General features: G+C 38.0%; 1 protein-coding gene across 5 annotated transcripts in view; it reads left to right on the top strand.

The window, feature by feature from the left end:
* Window positions 1-19,688, top strand: part of mphosph8 (M-phase phosphoprotein 8) — a 37,617-nt gene extending 17,929 nt beyond the window's left edge. For 2 of the 5 annotated variants that reach the window (XM_041806599.1, XM_041806598.1), the window contains exons 7-9: window positions 487-575; window positions 2,967-5,319; window positions 6,070-11,058. In XM_041806599.1, the coding sequence (XP_041662533.1) occupies window positions 487-575; window positions 2,967-5,319; window positions 6,070-7,403 (3,776 nt within the window). In that variant the 3' untranslated portion in view covers window positions 7,404-11,058. Of the gene's footprint in view, window positions 1-486; window positions 576-1,759; window positions 2,158-2,966; window positions 5,320-6,069; window positions 11,059-13,108; window positions 13,250-13,362; window positions 13,450-13,992; window positions 14,148-14,396; window positions 14,549-14,774; window positions 14,900-15,294; window positions 15,379-18,010 lie in introns of those variants that run through there. The other 3 variants (XM_041806602.1, XM_041806600.1, XM_041806601.1) reach the window with 3 other exon arrangements.
* Window positions 19,689-22,963: the final 3,275 nt, after the last annotated feature.

Genomic DNA, 22,963 nt, shown 5'->3' with positions numbered 1-22,963 from the left:
CCTGTTATTTTTTTTCTTTCGTTTCTTTTTTTTTTTTTTTTTCAAATCCATAATACAAAAAAAGTTACACACTTGAACCTTCCACACTGTGTCAATTGCGTTTTGTTTGCATACACTGCAAACATTTGTAGAATGTGGCAAATTGTTTTGCACTGCAACAAAAAAGAGCAGTGAGGATGACTCTTTAAAATTACTCTGGATCAGTTCATCTTAACAGAGATCTTCATATGGCACGAGCTTTTGTGTCACAGCTGTGGAGAGATGGAGAGTAACTTTTGATTTAATCTCTGTTTGGTAGCTGTGAAAACAGTATGCCTTTATTTTATTTAATGTTTGTTTATTTATTTATGAGTACTTTTAAAGACATCTTGTATTGTTTGAATAGACTGTTTGCTTTTTTCACTAACTTTTAAAGTCTGTTGGATTATTAAGTCTGTAATGTTTACTATTTTTTTATTTAATTTGGCTGTGATCTGTTCCTGTCAGGTGAGTTGCGGGATGCTGTAAAAAGTGGAGATTACATGGCTGTAAAATTAGCACTTAATTCCAAAGAGGACTACAATCTGGACCAAGAGGTATGTACTTTCCACTTCAAATGTATTTTTCTTAATATAAAACATTTCCCCAATCCAATTTGGTTATAAGAACAGTCTATTTGCCTTATTTTCCAAATGTGTTTCCCAGGCCGTTCGATTCCAGAAACAGAGACACATTTCATAAGTTTCAGTGCTCGCACCTTGGTTTGCCCCAGTGTGTATGTGTTGGCGAGTATAACTGTGCCATGTTTGGGGTGGGGGGTGGGGGGTGGGGGGTGGGGGGGGTATTTTTGCACACTTGGCCAGGCCAGGTCAACTGCGTGAATGGATGGCTGGCATTGCGTCAGAAGGCAGCATTGCTCTAAAAGTTAACTTTTTTTTTTGTGAAATATGTTTCTATTTTGTGAAATGTCTCAACCTAAATCCTATTTGAAGTGTTTAAAAAAAAAAGCCTCTAAACTTTATTTAACCTTTATTTTACCAGGCTAGCCCCATTGAGATCAAAGATCTCTCTTTCAAGGGGGACCTGGCCAAGAATGGCAGCAATGCAGTTTCAAAATCAAACACACTCAAGCTCATACAGTACATAATAAACAACAGGTACATTGATAATAAGACATCAGCTAAAACAGTGGCATACAGACAGTTTGATATCAAGAGCTTTCACTAAAGATTTAAAAACATTCAAAGACACCAGGTTCTGCAGTTTAAATTCAGTCTGCAGAACTTGCTAATGAGTGGACAAATTATAATCTAATTTGAAAAGGAACAGTCTTGGGTGCAGTCTTTTCTTTATGTTATCTCAATCAAATGATATAACATCTTTAGATTTTTTTCCAAAAATGCAAGCCAACAAAATAATACAAGGAATAGCACGTTCTAGTAAACATCAAGTGGAAGACTTAATAGGGCTACATTGCTCTCTAAGACTCCCCAGTTGAAAAACTCTCGCATCAAGGAATCTTTCTCTACAAGATCTACGGTCAGACTTTACTGCCTCATGTCTGTGAATAATTTGACGCCCCCAGATGTTTTTTCATGACTTCAAGGCACCTTCTGCAACAATCCCAGGTAAGAGTGTCGCATCAAATGCTTTAACTTTATGTATAAACAACAGTTGGTCTAAAATTCTGTTAGTAATTCACAATGTAGTTATAGAGTTGTTTGATATTTGTAAATATATTTTATTTAGCCAAACAGTGTGGTTTTACGTTAAGTTTTAAAGGTTAATAATACACATAATCTATTGAGAAATAAAGTGCTGTGTCCTCATGTGTATTGCTTTAATGTAAGAATATGCAAAAAGCTATGGTAAACTTCACTCATCACTGTGTAATGAGATTAAACTGGTTCATTCTTTCAGTGCCTGTATGACATGAAACGCTCTCAGCTCTAATTCCTGGTGCTTTTTGCAGTTTAACCAAAGCTACTTTGTAATGTTCTAAATAGCTTTTTTAATACACGTTGTTGTACATTTGCTACTTTTTCATTTGTCGTTTAATTTCCATTATAGTTTGTGCACATTTGAGACCATGATATCACCTTTCCTTGCAGAGAACAATCCCCATGAAAAGAAACTCGACACATGAAGAAATAGGACAAGATGGTCACTGTGAAGCAGGTACATAATGTATGCTTTTAGAACATGTATCACCATCATAATTATAGCACATGTACAACTAGCATACACCAATAACTATTAAAAAGTATTATTTTTTTCTTTACCGACAATTGAAAATTTTAGGATAAACAATATCTACTTACACAGCTTATGTTGCTTTAATGGTTGAACACTGTAAAAGTGTTCCCCTGTTTTGCATCTGTACCTTGCCTTGTCCTGAACTCAGTTATGTTTTTAATCACAAAGAAGACATGTTAAATCACCAGATTTTACTGTGAAACTCTGCTATGCTAAGCCAAAATTTGTCCTGATTAAAAGTCATGCATTTAGGTGTAGTGTCAGTTCATATTCTGTACTCTCCATGTAGATTTTCATCCAACACCTCATGATTACATACTTGGTTAGACATTTACTATGTTAAAACGCTGCTTGATCCAATAAAGCCATTAACTGTTCTTGAATGGGTCACATGTGGTTTTTGTACTTGAGATTTGAGAGGTGTCTGTGCGGGTTTTCAATACCAGTGATGGTTTTTAAGTGATGTATGGCCATCACATTGGCTTCTGTTTGAATGAGCCTGGATCTGGGTGGGGCATTGCCAAGGTGCTGATGCGTAAAACAGACAATTTATTTAAAAAGGACAGAACTTTGAAAAAAAAAAAAATCTTTTACCACCATTTGATGACCAAAATTCCAACCAATTTTGATTTTTCACATTCTTCCCTTATGGGTCTGTTCTTTCAAGTATCTCAAATTATTCATGGCATCTGATTTGCCGATAAGTCTCACGTATACTTGTTCTTTTTCAGGCTTGTACTATGGGTGAGACGAGGTCATTTGAAGCAGAGAAGAGCTTGATTGAAGAGAGAAGTTCGAGTGATCCTCTTAGGTTGACTTCTAACCTTGGCAGCGGGAGAAATGAAGAGGGCACTCCAGATGCAAACATTAATTTTCCACAAGATTTGGACTTTCTGATAGCTGGGCAAAAAATTAATAATCTTACTTCTAATACAAATTCTGAACAAGTGACATTTGGTGATCATAAAAACATCAAAAACAGTGGGCAGGATGTAACTGGACTCAGTGACACTGGTTGTAATTCAGCTACTAAGCAGGATGATCCAGGAAAGAAAAAACAGAGGGTCACACGGGAAGGCCAGAAGTCTGACAACCTAGAGAATGGTTTATCAAGCAAAAAAGGTGTCAACGTTGATCATCCAACTCAAACCACAACTACTGGAATGGTACTGAGAAAGAGAAAAGAACGAAAAGTAGTGCCTACAAAACAAAGTTCAAGTGAGGAAGAAAAAGACTCAAATGACGAGGCTGAGGAAGGTCAGTCTGACAACTCAGATCAAGCTCTGAACAAAAAGGGCATTGCCAAAACACAGTCACGGCGCCGCAGGAAAACTGTGGAGAGGAAACAACCAACACGATCCAGTTCAAGGGCTAGTAAGAAAGTCACTGAAACAAAACCTAGTACAGATGATGAGGAGAAAAAGGACTCTGGCAAAAAGCACTTCTGTTTGTACTGCAAGCAGGCTTTCACCCAAATTGCAAAGCATTTGGAAAGGAAACATGCAGAAGAAGCTGATGTGTCCCATGCAGTCCACTTTCCCAGAGGATCCAAAGTCAGGCAGAATCTGCTTGATCAAATCCGGAATAAAGGGGATTATGAACATAATTGCAAAGTTCTCAAAAGTGGTGAGGGGGAAATTGTAACTAAGAAACAGGTGAAAAATCCAAGCATATCTGTCCGTGATTACCTGCCTTGCCAACACTGCTTTGCTTTCTATCGCAAAACTGATTTATGGAGACATGAGCGTTCATGCAAGGCCAGAAAAGGAGAGCAGAAATCCTCTGAGAAGACAAAAAGAACCAGTGTACACATTGCTGCCTCTCGGCTGCTTCCAATGTCAGAGTTCTTAACTGGAGGCTGTGAGGAAATTATCCACATTATGCACCAAGATGACATCTCGAGGCATATCAGAAATGACCCACTAATTTGTAAATATGGCAATGCTTTGTCTGCAAAGTATGACCATGACAAGTCTCAGTTTGCTTACATCGCTCAAAAGATGAGGGAACTAGGTAGGTTTGTGCTTGCTGTGAATGAGCTTGACAAGAGCGTGAAGTACTTGCATGAAATATGCCTGCCGTCCAGATTTGAATTAGCTGTTGAAGGGGCCAAAAAAGCTAGTGGTTTTGATCCCAGTTCCAGTAAGTTTAAAACAGTCTCCCTGGTCTCAAAGATTGGCTATTCTTTGAAACGAGCAGCAGAAATAGCTTTTGGGGAAAGTCGCATGACAGAGGACAGTGAAACTGAAAGTGAAGTAAAGACGTTCATTCAGCTTCTTGATACAAAATGGAGTGAGTGCTTTTCTCGCAAAGCCCTCGCATTATCTCTAAAGCAAGAAGTGAAGAAAGTGGAAATAGACAAATCAACACTGACAGAAGATCTGGTAATACTCCACAAGTTTATCATAGGGGAAGAAGATGAAGCACAGAGAGAGCTGAAAGAAAGTCCTAGTTTGTCCACATGGAAAAAGCTCAGCGAGGCCACTCTGGCAGATGTATGTCTGTTTAACAGAGGAAGAGTTGGAAATATTGGCAGAATGCTCTTGAAACCTTACACTCAAAGAAAGAGTAGGGAGACATTTGTTCTTTCTGCAGATCAAATAAGAAGATGCACAAAATTGGAGCTGGACCTTGGTGCCAGTTTCACAAGAGTGGAACTAGAAGGTCAATATGGGAGGAACATGCTGGTACTGCTCACAGAAAGGATGGTTTCATCAATCAAACTGATCATTGAAAACCGAGAACAGGCTGGTGTGGCAAATACCAACCCATACCTGTTTGCACGGACTGAAGGTCCATCCTTTATCAGGGGACTGGATTGTCTTCGAAGGGCTGCAGTGGAATGTGGAGTTAAAAATCCAGAAGCCCTCCTGTCCTCATCATTAAGAGAGCAGATTGCCAGTTGCTGGCAGCTAATGAGCCTCAGTGAAAATGAATTGGATCGAGTGGCCAAACTGGTGGGTCGGAGCAGCCAGGAGTGTTATGGGCTCTCAAATAATGCATCGCAGCTGGAGGAAATAAGCAAGCAGGTTCTCAAGCTGGATCGAACACTGCCATCGGGTCAAACCAGCACTACAACAGATGGTGAGTTCCTGGTTCTGACAACCCTGAGCTTTAATTACTGCTCCCATAAGTAGCTTGATTTTTCAAATCAATTGTTTTATTCTGCGATGAAAGTAAGTCGTGAGAATGAGCGTGTGGCTCTGTCACTCCTTCAGAATCACTCTGAATACATCCATCCTGACAGAGAGCTTCGTACGGCACCAGCTCTGCAAAGTTGGAGAGGTGGAGGGCAACTTTAAAGACACACTCACGCTACGCCATCCTTACCTTAAATGAGTGTCTGTTTGGTGGCTGAGAGAACAAACATATGCCTTTATTTGGTATATTTCCATGGTCGATATCCACCTGATAAACGGGCAAAATTAAGTAGTAAACCTTGCACTTTACGTCACAAATATTGCAGCTTAATCTACATTGTATTTTGAATATTAGGCGATTGTTATTATTTATCACTAAGAAAGTTTAGCCAAGATTCCAAGAAAGAGCTAAGCAATCCTGCTAGTGTAAGCTCAGGGTGGACTTGCTCCACTCAGTGAATCGATTCTTCTACTCTAGTCAAATTAATTGCCCAATGGAGCCTGCCCTACTTTTCCATGCATGTAAACTTACTGAATCTTTCAATGAACAGTTGATAGAATCTTTTTTCAAGCTCAAGAATAAACGCTTAAGCTCTATAGTCGATACAACTTTATTGAAAGTTTACGGCACACTGTAATTATTTGATTTTATTTCTTTTATTTAATCAGTCATCTTTACTTTTACTCTTCCCAGGAGTAAAAGAGGACTCTGCTCTTCTTTCTATCTTCTTAGGAACTCCACAAAAGCCTCCTTTGAAGAGAAGACCTTGGAGTGAGAAGGAGCAGGCAGCAGTGAAGCGCTACTTGAGTGCATTCATCACAGCAATGAAGGTTCCAGGGAAAAAGGACTGCAATGCTTGCATAGCAGCTGAACCAGATCTTTGTGGAAGATCTTGGACAGATGTCAAAAACTATGTGCACAACACGCTACAGACAGTACGGAGGAGAAATAAGTCTGATGGAAATACAAATGAGAGTCCAAAAGCTGTTCCTGTCCAAACACCAAAACCAGAATTGGAAGACACAAGCATCTGTCCTTTGACAACAGTTAATCTGGATCACATAAGAGAAAGTCCAACTTGTTGTATGTCAATGGCGCTGCCAACCAACATGAGAGACTCATCAATGTCATACTCACAAGACATGACTCAGAGTTATGCTACGTTGTGTTCCACCAGCACAAATTTGGTTCATTCAAGTCAACAACTGATTTCTACTTTCACACCGTTAAACTCTACTGACACACAAGTGGTGCCTACATATACCCCACACAACACTACAAATTCGTTAATGTCTCCAGCATACACATCAGAAAACAACATGATGATGCCAATGTCTTCTGCTTATACACACCATAATGCAAATATGCCACCACCATCAGCGTATACACCACATGACCCGACAAATATGCATATGATTCCAAATTATACCACCTTTAATGCCCCAAGTAACTCAATGGGTCCAACTTACACATCACTAAACACTGCAAGCCCGCCAATGATCCCTGCGTACTCAACACTGAATGACAGAAGTAGGCCTGTTGTTTCTTCATTCACACCTCTTAACCATCCAAGTACACCCCCTTACCTCACAAACCAGCCTAGGGATCCTACAATGGCACAAGTTGTCCCAACGATCCAAAGACCCAACATTCCTGAAAGAACACCGGCAGTTCAGGAAAGTAAAGCCAAGTCCTCTGCAGGAAAACAAGCCACTTCAGCTGTGAAGCCTCAAAAGAGGAATAAGAGGCTGTGGAGTGAGGAGGAACAGGCAGCAGTGAGGCGTCAGTTTGGAGACTTCTGTAAACTGATGAAAGTCCCAGGCAAAAAGGACTGTGATGCATGCTTGGCTGCAGAACCAGCCTTGAACACTAGAACATGGAGGGAAGTCAAATACTTTGTACATAACTCAATTCAGTCCTTGAAAAGAAGAGGGCATCCAGTTGCCTCCAAACAAATTGTAGAACCAGAACCAGAAACACATAATCCAAATCCAGAATGGGATGGTCCTGTCTATCTTTCACTGTAAATATTATCAATGGACTTGTTATAAGTGATAAAAGATCAGTGAAACCCAAAGTGTGTAGGGACTGTGACTTTACTTTAAGTTACATCGGGCTTGAAAATTCAGCAAATGTGAAATGCTGTAAAATTTACTGTCCGTTAACAGTGGTCTCTGTACCCTTATGGATCTTGACAACAGTTACAGACTGCCATTTTATTCTTTCAATCACAAAATTTGCTAAATTATTCTAAACCAAGTCTGCCAACCAAGCTATTGGTGTGCTGTTGCATGAATATACACTAAAAAGGCAGAACTGAGGAAGTTTTAAATGTAGGTTTTCTCTAATCAGACAGGTATTGATGTGTTATATTGTTAGATTGCAGTAACTGTTGTAAGTTGGCCATATCATCAAAGGTTGTCTCTTGAAATATAAATGTGTGATTGATCATTTTATATATGTGAACCTCATTTTGCCTTGATTTTCACTTTCCCACAAGCCAGTGGTGGTGGAAAGTTGCCAAGAAGGCCTCCAAAAGCTAGTCCAGTAACATTATTTTTAAAAAATGTGCAAGTGGCTGAATCATTTGGAACTCTCCATCCACACTGACCAGGGCTTTTCCCACCCTGAACCGAGGTAAACTAACTGTAACCACTCATTTCTACAGGACTTTTACTCTTCTTAACTTCAAAACTTCCTTAGACATCTGACTTTTAGCCTGTGCTGTTTTCAGTAGCATTTTTACAAATTTTAATAAAATAGAAAACCTACTTATAAATCTTTGCATCCAGTCCCTGCTACATGACAGATGTGCTTTGACTTGCTTTCATAATTCCCAAACGCCCGACCCAAGTGTACTATATTCCTGCTTTAGCCAGTAGCCTTTAGTGTAGACGGCCCCTGAGATCATGCAGCAGTGATGGTGTAATTTCCTTGCTGATGTCAGATAATTAGGAGCTCTGTTTATATACCTCTTACTAAACTTTAGAAACCTATTTTTTTTGTTGTGTTCAGTTTTATAAATGTTCATTATCCTCATTTGTTTGTTTGTTTGTATATACATGTGTGTCAAACTACCGAAAGGCTTTTTTATCATTATACAGCAACTGTGTAGAATATTTTAGTACTTAATTATATTTTATGTACTCTAATTTGAGGTAACATTACACTGCATTGGTTATTGTTGTGTCTCTTTATTTCAGTTGTTATTATCTGGAGGTTTTGGACATTTAAATCCAATTGCCTGGACCCAATTGCCTTATTATGTTGATTATTTGCTGTATCATTTCTGTTTCTCTGCCTGTCTATTTTATGTTGATTTTGTTAAACACATGGCATAGAAAGTAAGATAATTTTGTGAATGAATCCACAGCTGAGGATTAGATTTTTTAATATAAATAAGTTAACTGTAACTACAGACATTGTAAAATTATGGCTCTCAAAGGTGAAGAAGATGTTATGCATTTCTAATTCTCAGAATGGGCACAGAATCATGAGATCTTTGTTGTACCAGAAGAGCAATGGTCAAAAGATGTAACTTTTGAATTCTGCTTAGTGGATAAGATGTTGATTGAGTCAGTCTTTTCTAGATAAATCATTTTTATCCGAAATGTTGTCAAATAACTCAAAGTACACATTTCATTTAAAGTGCACATGTAGATGTGTCCATCACCAAACCTTGTTTAAGGTTTATAATTTTTGTCTACAGGTTCAACTTGCATCAATAGCAGCTGCTAATCTCTAGCCTGGTGGCCCAGTCTGAGTACAGTTTGGTATGGTTCGGTACACTAAACCCCCAAAATAGTTTGTGTTGCCACAGACACCTGTACCATCCTTTGGTGGGTGGACTGTAGAGGGTATGCATGTGACGTCAGGCAGCACAAGTCTGCTGCTCAAGCCACTGAGCTGAAGAAAGGTTGAGAAAGATGATGATCATGATGAAAAAAATCAGTGGGGATTAGGCAGTAAATAACTTTATTTCAACTGAAAACTGCTGTTTTTTTACTAACTACTCCTTTGCTATGTTAACCTAACCTCAATCAGCAAAGATCAGCTGATGGAATATGTGTAAAGACATGTTTTGAATTGTAAAGGTACATTAATAAAGACACTAGATGAAGCTGGGCTATTACGCAAGCATTTGGTTAGCAATGAATATAATCTGAACTCAACTCTATTCTCCTTCCTTTCTCTAAGAAAACTAAGGCCTTAAATTTCAGCAAATCAGCCATACGGTAAAATAATATCTAACGTGACGATGCATCTAATGACAACAGATTATGCTTATAGCTGCAAGAATAATCCTGTGATGTGTGATTAACACTGATGGTTTTATAGGGGGACTTTAAAAAAAAAATTGGCAAGTCCATCAACATTTATCACAGATTAAATAAATTAGCCATTGTGAATTAACATGAATTCTGTTAAGTTAAATACTGAAGTTATTTGTGTGACACATTTGAAAATAAACGTATGGTTTTACAGCTGTTAAAATCTCTTTCAAAAAAGGCTGCACCATAAAGTTTTGCAAACAGATTCAGCAACCACAGAGCAATCTTTTCACAGGTTACTTGAGGTAACCAATATGGGATGTGTGCCTTCGGCCTCTGCTTGTACGTGGAATTACTTGAAATCTGATTTGTGGCCACATATCAATGTTCACGGCCCAGGAAACAGTATGGATCTCTGTCGGTCCAAGTATCCCTAATTTGAGTGGATAGACTGTTATTCTCCTTTTTTCATCCACTCCTCATAGAGCAGACAGACGTGTTTTTGCAGCCCAGCTGGGAAGTCGTGTCGTGCTGAAAATGATGTCTGTGCAAACCCCTATTGTGTGTAGCTCCACCCTTTTGGGACAGAAAGGTGAGCTTGGCACCCCCTACAGAAGGGTGCCAACAAAGTGGGATAGTATGGGTCTGATTATTGGGACTCTTTCAAACTTCTGATAATGTTAACTCAAAAATTGCATACCGTGCTGTACCAAACTGAACTTGACCACTCAATAGAAATAACCTATATGTTACCACTAAAGTCCTCATTCAAAGGGTTGTCAAGTTTTATTTTCAGAAAGAAAGTGCTTTTACAGTGATTATGCAAATGAATTTTGGACCATCTGTTTTATAAAGGTAGATGGTTGTAGACGTCCACAACTCTTTTTTGTTTTTGTATGTGTGATAAAGTGGTGTGGAAGTTATGGTCAAATGTCCCACATAGAAATACTGCTATTTTATAGACAAGAGATTTTGTGTTATCCTTACTAGCAGCTGTGTTGAGCCCATGTAAAGTAAATCGTCTTCACCCTTGCATACCAAAAATAAAGCGTCCAACATGAATAAAACAAACCCTCAAATTGAGCCTGTTGCAGACCAGGATGAGTTAAAGGAGATGGCTTTTCCTCGTCACTGCTTCCTTTAACCAGAGGTATATCTGGTTGCGGTATAAGTAGTTGGAAAATGAATCAGTTAAAGGTATGAAAACAATCATTCATACACTTGTGTCACCCCTCAATGTTGCACATCAACTTTTTCCCTTAGATCACTTTCTTTCATTGCTGTTGTATAAGCACACAATCTGTATTACTCTTCATCCTGTTGTGATCACGTTGCCTTCAGTTAATGTTTCTTATCAAGTATTGTGAGACACTTCTGCTTGTACAATAAATTGCCTCTTGGTTTAAAGCTTGAAGATATTTTTGTCATTGGGACATCATCAATGTTTTTTGGGTGTGTGTTGGAAAAATTGCTGTTAGACCTGATGGTGATGCTAAAGAAAAGGTAAGACAATCAGTTATTTAAAAAAAAAATCTTCTTGCCCAGTAATGTGTCAGTTAAAATTCATGGCCATTTACTGCTGACTGATAGTAATTAAAACAAAAATCAAACTTGTGGATCTTTAGAGAAGTGTGATGATTACAACTGTTAGAGGGGTTCATCCCTGGTGAGCCATGTATAGTTGTCTTTAATAGCAAAGCGCAACCCAAGTGATATTCCAGCCTGGATATTAATGTTTGTGGACGGTGCATATTGATCAGCAAAACCAGTGCAAGACTCAATACTGTAAATTATGGGTTGACTGAGTATAAAGGCTGACATTCAGCATTTGGCTGATTATTTGGGTTAGCGTTTTGTCCACAGATTGCCAATGACAATAATTTTAAAAGTAAAATACTGTGGCTCTGATGTGAGGTCTGACCTCCCCTCTGACTCTGTTTTCACTCATCAAATATCGTGTGTAGTAGTCAATCAACACTGAAGTCTCAGTACCACTGACACATCATGGTCGGCCCCAAATGTAAAAATTGCGAGAAAGTCACTACTTTCCTTCCGTTATCCCTGGTAGATAATTGCTTTCAAACATAAAATTCTGGGGGTTGTTTGTTTCTTACATCCATAACTCAATTAGAGGTTAAATGCTTTGCCTGGGCCCTAGACCAGTCAGATGTTCTACTATGAACAGCTTCCCTTAGTTCAGACCAGCCACACGAGACACACCAGGTCCACTGGTCATGTTTCCTGAATCAAGTCATATAAAAACTACAGGCTGTTCTTTTACTGAGCATTAAATCACTGTTTTCATTGAATGTATGTTTTTACCCCTCTGTATTGATACGATGCAGGGGTGGGGAGTATGCAATTATGCAGAGGTGTAAGAAAAAGAAGCAAATTCTTAAAAAGGTCATCAGTTCTAATGCAACTCTGTTTACTCAGACTAATGCTCTGAATAAACTTGCACATCCAGTGGACAGTGATGTCTGTGTCAAAGTAATTATAGTTAACAAAAACTAAAATGTAAAAACAATGTAAGTTAACTGAAACTAAATAAAAACTAAGATTTAGAAAAATACAAAAACCTAACGGAAACTTAAGTCTATGCAAAAAAAACTAACTAAAATAAAATTTGAGACAAAATCCCCTTAGTGTTAGTCTTTGACAGCAGCAGACTGACTGACATGACCACCCAAGTCTGGAATGAAAAATTGCACTTCACTTCACACAAATAGAAAAATCAAAATTGAATAAATAAAAAGAAAAGTGGAGAAGCTGAGAAATATCCCATATTGCAAAATCAACAAAAAACAGAATTAATCAATGATTTTTTTGCAAAATAAAACATACCAAAACTAACAAACTGACAGAAAAAAACAATAAAAACTAAAGTGAAAACGTAAAAAAAAACAAAAAAAACCCTACTTTAACCTTGGTCTGCGTGTCTCCTCATCCTTGCTGGTCTTTGCATTGTAACTAACAGGCCATGTCTGTAATACATGCTGATGTGTTGTGCTCATTCAATCTCAGCTGGACTGATTTCTACCGTTAAAACTTCTCTGGATTGCAGTTAAAACCTTAATTATTACATTATAATATCCTATCAACAAGTCCCACCCCTGTAGCTCTGTTAAAATGGAATTAATAAAGCTTTTATGTTCAGTCATTTAGAGGAAGTGCACTGTTGCACACTTCTTATTAAAGAAAACTATTCATCATAGATACTTTTCAGAATCATTTAATTGAATACAGAAGCTAAAACAATTTCCTGATTTTAATACCATGATAACAGTGTGATTGCAGCGCTCCATCCCATTTAAGTCCAAAATTTAACCGTATCCCTCTACCATCACCACCTAGATAAACCGAAGTGAAATGTTCGGTTCAAGTTTCAGGGAGTCCCCTTTAGTTTTAGGACAGATCACCTTCACCTGTAACATTTGGGCTTTTTTTCTCTCTGTCTACAGGATGTCAGCGGTATGTCTCTGACTATGCTGGCAGCAGCAGGGGGTCAGGACGACATCCTCAGGTTGCTGATTAAGAAGGGAGCGAAGGTGAACGGACGACAGAAGAACGGCACCACGGCCCTGATGCACGCTGCAGAAAAGGTGACAATGATTCTTTGTAAAGGAGAAGGGGTGGGAAATTTCACTGTCATTCTGGTCGAAGTTTTTCATTTTCTTTACTCTCACATTTTTTTTTTATCTTTTTCCTCTATTAGAATTTCTTGACTACTGTTGCTATCCTGCTGGAGGCGGGCTCTTATGTGAATGCACAGAATATAGGCGGGGAGACAGCACTGATGAAGGTAAAGACACATTTCAGATTTGTCCACTATGTTAACCAAAAGGTTTTTTAAGGTGAGGTCACACAGCAGAGAACTCCACCTGGGGGGCAATTCATGATTTCTGCATAGAGAAATACTACCAAAAAAGGCAGTGTTTTAAGCTTTTTAAAACTTTGCAAAACTGAAAGTAGTCTGAATGTTCTTTTCTAGCGAATTTAGTCTGATATTGTAGGAGTTAGAGAAATAAATCAGGGAGTCTACCCAGTTCCTTTCTTGCTGAAAACAAAACGTTGAGCTCATTTTTGTCTCATAAATGGGTAGCTATGTAGACACATCTGCTAAGACCAAAGAAATAGGGGTTTGGACCTTTCATGGTCCAATAATGAAAAGATCCTCCTGTTAACACCTCTGGAGTTCAGAGAGAAGAAAGCAGGCAGAGCTAAGGAAAAAACACTGAATGTACCATTCTGTTTCATATACAGATTGATTCACAAGTCTGGTAGTTTAACAAAAAATCCCAAAACACAGACTGTGTTGGTAAATGTTTCCTGTATTTTACTTCAGGCATGTAAAAGAGGCAATGCCGACGTAGTACGCCTCCTGCTGGAGTACGGAGCCGACTGCAACATCCTGTCAAAACACAAGAACACGGCTATGCACTTTGCCAAACTCAGCAATAACCTGATGGTGTGTGACTTCATCAAGGACCACATCAGCATGTAAGTATTAAAAATCATAATGGAGAACAGATGAATCTTTAAAATGTAGTTGATGCCAAAGTTCAGTGAAACAGAAATTAACTTCAACACCTGAAGACTTATTCAGGTGGATTACAAATAATGGGGAATATGTAGCAGTTATGCTGGGGGTTCAAAATCAGTTCACTGTTATCTGGAGATTTGTTTTCTTTTTTCATGTTCTAATAAAATTACTAACATCTTTTCTCTGGCCATCTCTACACCTCTCAGGCTGTCCAGCGTGGCCGAGGACACCATCCGAGCGTACTTTGAGTCTCGTCTGGTGCTGCTGGAGCCCGTTTTTCCACTGGCCTGCCACAGGCTTTGTGAGGGACCGGACTTCTCCATGGAGTTTGGCTTCAAGACACAGCCACAACCAGAGGGTAAAAACTTTCTCTGCAAGTCAACTGGTTTCTTTTCTAGAACACAAATTAAACCTTTCACACAGATTAAGAGAACATGTTAATACTGATCCAAGTTTCTTACCCTGGTGTAAACAAGTGGAGGATATCTTGATTACTAACTTGTCTCTGGAAATATCTGGGTATTATTTTTATTCCTCACTCTTTCTCTTATCCATAATACTTCTGTCCTTCTCTCCTTCACCAGGCTCAGGCATCCTCCTCTTCATCTTCCACGCTAACTTCCTGAATGAAATCACAGCCCGGCTCTGTGGACCCTGCAGCGTTCACGCCGTGGTGCTCAATGACAAGTTCCAGCTGCCTATCTTCCTGGTTAGTTTGTGTAAAAAACAGCACACAGCACTGCCCAGTCACATACTGAAGGAAAATATCTATCAGAATAAACAGAAATTTAAGGTTAAATCAAGAAAAAGGGATCAAACAAAGCTAAACATAAAAGCAGAATTGTTAAAAAGTAAGCAAGATATAAAAATAATAATTAAATGATCTGTTATATGATACCATCATAGTTAATGTTTTTGATGTAGACATGCAGTTATTTACCATACATTTGCTTTAAGGAAGGCTTTGATATTTCTGCATGAGATGCAATTATGCATACAATTTATGCACGATTGTTAATGTAATTTACTTATTAGAATCTGTTGTTTTAAGTGGTCATATGCTTACTTTTCCTTATTTGTTTGTGTTTCTCTTCAAACATCCAGGATAGTCACTTTATCTACTCCTTCAGTCCAATTCCAGGCATCAACAGACTTTTCATCCGGCTAGCAGAAGCTCCCACAGCCAAGGTAGCAGTTACTGGTTTTCTAGGAATTGATAAGTGTTTTATTAGCCAGTTTTGAGCATTATTTACAGTGCCATGAAAAAGTATTTGCCCCCTTTCTGATTCCTGATTTGTTTGCATATTTATCACACTCAGATGTTTCATATCATCAAACCAATTTTAATATCTAATTTTTCCCCCTAATAAATAAAATCATCATTTAGAAACAGCGTTTTGTATTTACTTGGGTTGTCTTTGTGAGATATTAAAATTGGTTTGATGATCCGAAACATTTAAGTGTGTTAAATATGTAAAAGAATCAGGAATCAGAAAAGAAAACTGTGTTTTGGGAGCACTGGCAAGAAATGGAGGAAAAGTAAATTAGGAATCTTTGTTTGCTTGAGATTTCTTTATAAGACTATTTTAAATCAGTGTTAAAACATAAATTACTTAAAATCAACCTGACTGTAACTGTCATGCTATGTTAAAGTCCTAGTAATGGGACAATCACGACAGAAACACTAAATTTAGTTTTTTAAGGTTCTCAAGATGTTTCCCCTCTCCTCCAAAAGGCGTCTTCAAGATGGGGAAGATGAGGAAAACCTCTGCAAGAGTCTTAGCCCCTTTTGGATAGCCATAATTTGGATGAATAAGAACCTACACAGAAATCTACTCAGTTGAAGAGTTGTGAACCTACAGCTTATGCTAAATCGTAACTTAGTAGAAGAATAAATCAGGCTTAATGAAGTGCATTTGACTGGAACTTTTCACTAGGTAGGTTAATACAAATTCAGACATAGAAAGGGTATCTCAACAAGGGGTCGGTGTTTATTGGATGGAATCAACATAGTCCTGTCAGTGTGTTCATGGCAGTGAAGGAGCATGTCCTGCTGCAACAGTGTGGCCCATTCATGACTTTTTTTGCAACAATGGAGCTCTATGACTCACAGATATAACTTCATTAACACTTCAGATACACAGATTATATTTGTGCTTTTCATGGAATTTGTTGACAATTAGAAGAAAACAGAATCCTACCAGCCACTAGGGCTTTGCACACAAAGTCTATATTTTCCCTCTGAAGTTGCAGCATTAAGTTGCAAAAGAAATACAATCTTAAGTTATATTTTTCATGTTTGCACACTGACTCAAACATTTTCTTCCTTCAGTATTTTTTTTTTCAGAACAGGTTCAATTTCTTTGTATTTATTTATTTATTTTTGCATTTTATCCCATCCTTCAAGTCATTTACCTGGATGATTGACTAGTTAGAGCAGTAGCTAAAGCTCTCTTTCTCTCTCTGTCTCCTTGGCGCTGAAGTTTCCTTTAACCACAGTGCTTTGGCCATGTATTATGTGGATAACAACTGTTGAACATCAGTGATGTAGGCAGAAATTTGTACTCAAAGGGACAGAATTTAAAAGTTTTCCTCACTCTCCACCGATGACACATGAGCATGTGCAAATGCCCTTGTGATATGAAGAGCTCCACTGGGGGAGGATGGACCCAAAGTCTTCTTTTTCAAGGACTAACAGAAAATCTTCGTCACAGCATTTTTCTTTTGTAGAATGAGACCATTTCACCTCATACTGCAAATTTTTGTAATGAATAGAAACATAAACACATCGGATTTGGTGTGCAAGGTTTGAAAGCTTAACTTTTTTTTTTATATCAGATTGCTTGTGCAAAACCTTTACATTTAAGAGCCCAGGGTCCTGACTCAAAAATGTGCGCACATGTAAGCAAATTTTGACCCATGCATGCAAACATTTTGGAGGCAGAGGGTTATTGTCAACACAGAGTGACACAGTGAGGTGTCAAATCAAAAGCCAGTTTGAATATAAATGCATATAAAACAGTTTCACTAAATAGAAAACTTTATTCCACTTTTCACGTCATCATAAGCAGGCAGTTTAATTTTACGCATTCCTACTGAGCCATGTTTTACTTTAGAATATGAAAATGTGAAATTTCGTTTTCTTATCGGAGTCTTACATTCATTCACCCTGAGCCAGGGGAAGGGATCCTTACCTCCACTATTCCTTGAAATCTCAAAGTACATACATCATTGCTGTAAAGTGTGAAATGCCTTACTACAGAGGATTTTCTTCTTTATTTTTGACATTACTCTTATGTTCTGAATCTTGAGTTTTTAACTCCTTGGTGGTCTTACCCAGGTGTCAGTGGATAGAGTAGATAAGGATCCTTAAGAAATAGGGGTAGGGAGAAACTTTTGCTCCAGAGAGAAGCATGCATATGCGCTTCATATCCTTCAGACTGAACAACCTAAGGGTCTTGACGAGGAGCTACTTATAAGTTGTTTGTTGTGAACTTTCATTGTGTCTTTGCATTGCCTAATCTAGAATTAAAAGAAGTGGATAGGACATTTTTGAGTGCTGACCCTTTAGTTTTCTTGTAGTCATTTTTGGTTGTGCACCTTAAGTAGTTGGATCATTCAAGTGTGCTCCTATTTTGCCCTGTTATTCAATTGTTGTATTCCCAGAAAAATATAGGTTGAATGCATGAAACAAAACAAAAAAACCCACACAACATTTCCTCTGCAGTGGAAGAACAGCCTCCTTGGCGGACACGATTTGGGTACAGCTAATGTTCTAATTTCAAGGTTTTTAACAGTGTGCAAAATGTTCTTTCCTCAGGTCAAGCTCCTCATCTGTGCATACCGAGTCCAGCTGCAATAGTTCCCCCTTCTGATGATGTCCGCCGAAGCTTGGTCAACTTGACAAAACAAAAAAAGAACACAAAAGCGTCAGTGGAAACAGTGAGGAAAACCAGAGTTTGCTGAATCCTCGTCTTGGTGAGATTTCATCAGCCCTCCCTGACTTTGGAGGAACTCAGATAAGACTAATGCTCACTGATGATGTTTCCTTGGTAAACCACAAATGCAGCACAATCCGATGTGGTCGATCAAACCTGAAGAAGCCCGTCCATTTTTATGTCGACGCCAACACTACACAACCTCCTGGATGAAGGCAGCAGTCATAAACTCCCTCCTCCTGCTCAAAAATCCTCCTGGGTCGTGCCTTTTTTCTTAGCTGCCCTCTGTCAGTGTGGATATTATGGACTTGTGTGTGCTGTTTGTAAACATAGCTTGTGTATAGATTGTAGATTTTTGAGGTGCATTTGAAGAAGATACAGTGTGGGATTTTACATGTCTCCTTTTTTCACATATAGCATTTTTTCATGGACCAATGTAATGCTTTCCTACTCATGCTGTATTTGGTTACACTTATTTAATATTAGACCTATTTCTGTGTATTATCATGTGGTGCTCCCCTGCTAAACTCACTGATTTTATGGCATAAGTCAGATGAAACACTTTTCTTTCACAATACCAGAATTTTTATACTCAGACATGATGCTAGTAAAAAAACACATTGATACCTGTATTAGATATCATAGCAATGAGAATAGAAGTCATATGCATTCACTATTGGGTCATTTCTTGATTTTAGGCAATGAAATTGCACATATACATTTGCATTTTTTGATACCCAAATGCTGGCAATTTTTGGCAGTTTTGAGTCAAATGCAACTGAAAATCTTGCAACTTTTTGATAGGATTAACCATTAAAGTAAAGGAGACTATCATTTTAAAAACATGGTATCATAAAGTATCCAAGTATCACAAATTTTGACAACCTTAGAGGTTATGATATCCAAAGAGGGCAGCAGCAACAATTGAAAACCTGAATTTCTGTGTCCAAAATGTTGTTTCACGGAATCTGAGGCCACTTTTTAAAAGTACAATCAGTCATTTCTTCTTCATTTGGGCCAAAACCACCACAGAAGACCAGTAGTTTTCAGATTTTTGCCCTGCTGTCAACATAAAGATGTCACCCCATCATGCATCAATTAACATTTTTTTTTCATGTTTTAATTGGGAAAGCCTCATGATATGTTGTGATTACACCAACAGAAATACAAACAAGCAGACCAATGCTTAAATGGTTTAAGTTACAAGATCCCAGCTGAAGTTGAAGTCACTTAAATTTGTACTCAAAGCTTTCAGCTTGTTTTCTGATAACTCAATTAAAATGAACAGGTTGAGTTATACAAGTTAATACACCAGAGAGAAGTGATTCTAAAGTGAAATGAGTGTTTTTATGAATGAAGAAAAAATTTCCTTTGGCCTTTCATGCACAGTTATTGTTTCTATTTTTGGTCTGTAAATATTCACAAACTATATATAGATTTATGCATACAAATATACAGCTATAAGACGTCACCTGATGACTGCTCATGTTTGTTGCTTTTTTGCAATTATAGAATTGGGTTAAGTTATTTAGCGTGTACAATAAAAAGATGTTTCCTTTACTTTGAAGGGCTCAAGTGTGTCATCTTACTCAGCCCACCTGGTAGAAAAGGTGAGAAGCCTTTAAACTAAAAGCATCTCAGATAAGATGTGACTTCTGCAACATTTTGCTGTATGTTTTTTCTTAATATTTCTCTGGCAATCAGTTCCATCTGTATTTGAAGACATTTACACCAAACCCAAAACATGGTGAGAACCCATCTACACTATATTGCTAGAAGTATTCATTCACCCATCCAAATAATTGAAATCAGGTGTTCCAATCACTTCCATGGCCACAGGTGTATAAAATCAAAACACTTAGGCATGCAGACTGTTTCTACCAACATTTGTGAAAGAATGGGTTGCTCTCAGGAGCTCAGTGAATTCCAGTGTGGTACTGTGATAGGATGCTACCTGTGCAACAAGTTCATTTGTGAAATTCCTCGCTCCTAAATATTCCACAGTCACTGTCAGTGGTATTATAACAAAGTGGAAGGGATTGGGAATGACAGCAACTCAGCCACGAAGTGGTAGGCCATGTAAAATGACAGAGCGGGTACAGCGGATGCTGAGGCACATAGTGCGCAGAGGTCGCCAACTTTCTGCAGAGTTAATCACTACAGACCTCCAAACTTCATGTGGCCTTTAGATTAGCTCAAGAACAATGCATGGATAGCTTCATGGAATGGGTTTTCATGGCCGGGCAGCTGCATCCAAGCCATACATCACCAAGTGCAATGCAAAGCACCGGATGCATTGGTGTAAAGCACGCCACCAGTGGACTTTAGAGTAGTGGAGACACGTTCTCTGGAGTGACAAATCGTGCTTCTCCATCTAGCAATCTCATGGATGAGTCTGGGTTTGGTGGTTGCCAGGAGAACGGTACTTGTCTGACTGCATTGTGCCAAGGGTAAAGTTTGGTGGAGAGGGGATTATGGTGTGGGGTTGTTTTCAGGAGCTGGGCTTGGCCCCTTAGTTCCAGTGAAAGGAACTCTGAATGCTTCAGCATACCAAGAGATTTTGGACAGTTCCATGCTCCCAACTTTGTGGGAACAGTTTTGGGATGGCCCCTTCCTGTTCTAACATGACTGTGCACCAGTGCACAAAGCAAGTCCATAAAGACATGGATGAGAGAGTTTGGTGTGGATGAACTTGACTGGCCTGCACAGAGTCCTGACCTCAACCCGATAGAACACCTTTGGGATGAATTAGAGCAGAGACTGAGAGCCAGGCCTTCTTGTCCAACATCAGTGTGTGACCTCACAAATGTGCTTCTGGAAGAATGGTCAAAAATTCCCATAAACTCACTCCTAAACCTTGTGGAAAGCCTTCCCAGAAGAGTTAAAGCTGTTATAGCTGCAAAGGGTGGACTGATGTCATATTAAACCCTATGGATTTAAAATGGGATGTCACTTAAGTTCATATGTGAGTCAAGGCAGGTGAGCTAATACTTTTGGCAATATAGTGTATATTTAAGTTTGCATGACAGGGCAGCAACATCTCCTCAGAGTGTTGGGAAAAACCAGATTAAACACTCTAAATTTTTGTCCCTTCTCAATGTTGCTTTAAAACCCACAGTTTTATTTTCTTCTGCCATGACAGAGTTAAAAACAAAAAAACAAAAAACTGCCAAACAAAAAAAAAACAAAACAAAAACAAAAAAAGAAAGAAACAGAAGTAAAGCCAGTTGTACAACTTTGACTGGCAAAGCGGCATCATCATCATCAAAAGCTCAATGGCACATGCAAAGAACAAGCTCCAGCTGTTGACTTAAATACAACAATTAAAGTTTGCCTTTTAGTTTTGTGATCCAAGAGCCAGACTGCAGAGTTTATAGTTACCAGATAGTTTAAAAGCATAAATTCACTAATGTGTGCATTAATTTCAATTTTCCATCTGCTTTTATTTTGTTGAGTAATTTTGTTTTCCCCTTTCGAAAATCGACTTTTAAATCATGTAATTTGGTGGTAAAAATGCTTGACTTTTGTTTACCTGGTACCAACATTTCCCTTATTTTTGTGATGCTATATCTGAAGCATCTTACTTTTACTGTAAGAACTCAACTCTAAGCATTTATTACATTTATTTTATGCCACATTCTCCTAAAAAGTGCAGATGTAAATTTTATTTAAAAACACAAAACAAGGCCTGGATTGCTTGTAATTTTAGGGCTGTCAGTAACAGTCTGTTAACTGTAAATGTGAGGTTTAAAATAAGTATGGTGAATTTTAAATGGTATCTAAAGCACACTATTTTGATGTTTCAGGTGCACCATAGTCAAGCAACCATAAAGGAATATAAGACAGCACAAATGATAAGGTAAGGCATGACAATAAACAGTTTCTTGAGTAAGTCTCTCAGCTTAACTGTTAACTTCAACTGTGTTACTTCTACGGAGAAACTACTCTAAAATTAATGTTTCCACATTAATTGACATTTTAGCCATTGGACAACAGTGAGTCATTTTGTACATACACTCCAGCATATGCCTTATATACTGGAACAAAATTTAACAGTGTATTTAACAGAATAAGCACTCTGTAGCCGTCTCCTAGCTAGCTGTAAGTCATGGTCTCAGACCACATTGGTGAAACAGTGCAGCACTTAGATCAGGGGTGTCAAACTCAAGGCCTGGGGTCCAAATCTGGCCTGTGGAACAGTTAAATCTGCCCTATTATAACATATTTCTGTTATTACTGGCCCATCAGTATGAGGTCTGCAGATTTTCTCAAGTATAAAAATGTAAACTTATCCTTGATCATTTATGATATCCTTTGAGGTCATAAAATCTGAAAAAGTAAAGAGTAAAAATAATAACATAAAAAGTAAGGAACATGGGGAAAAGAAATGAATTTCTGTTTTAATTGCATATTTTCAATTTTGTATCTCACAATTAGGACTCAAACTTAGGATTTTCCCTTTTTATTTCATATTTTGAGCATTTCAACTCATAATCTTTACTTCTTGTATTATAGTCTGAGCTTTTAGATTCATAATTTTAAATTTTAAGTCATATTTTGACCTTTTTAGCTAATTATTTTGTATTTTATCTCAAATTTTTAACTCCTAATGTTGACTTTGTAATCACATATTTTGAACTTTAAGACTCACAGTGTAAACATTTTAATCATATTTTGACTTTTAACTTCATGATTACAGATTTTATTTCATATTTTGACCTCTTAAATTCGTTATTTTTTAATTTTCTTATATATTTGCCTTTTAAAAACATTATTTTTCAATGTCATGGTTTTAGCTTATTGAGCTATGAAATTTACTTTTCTCAGATTTTGAG

The sequence above is a fragment of the Cheilinus undulatus genome, linkage group 15, assembly GCF_018320785.1.
Source record: "Cheilinus undulatus linkage group 15, ASM1832078v1, whole genome shotgun sequence".
Lineage (NCBI taxonomy): Eukaryota > Metazoa > Chordata > Actinopteri > Labriformes > Labridae > Cheilinus > Cheilinus undulatus.
Note: the sequence above shows the minus strand (reverse complement) of the source record. Positions and strands in the feature narration are given on the sequence as shown.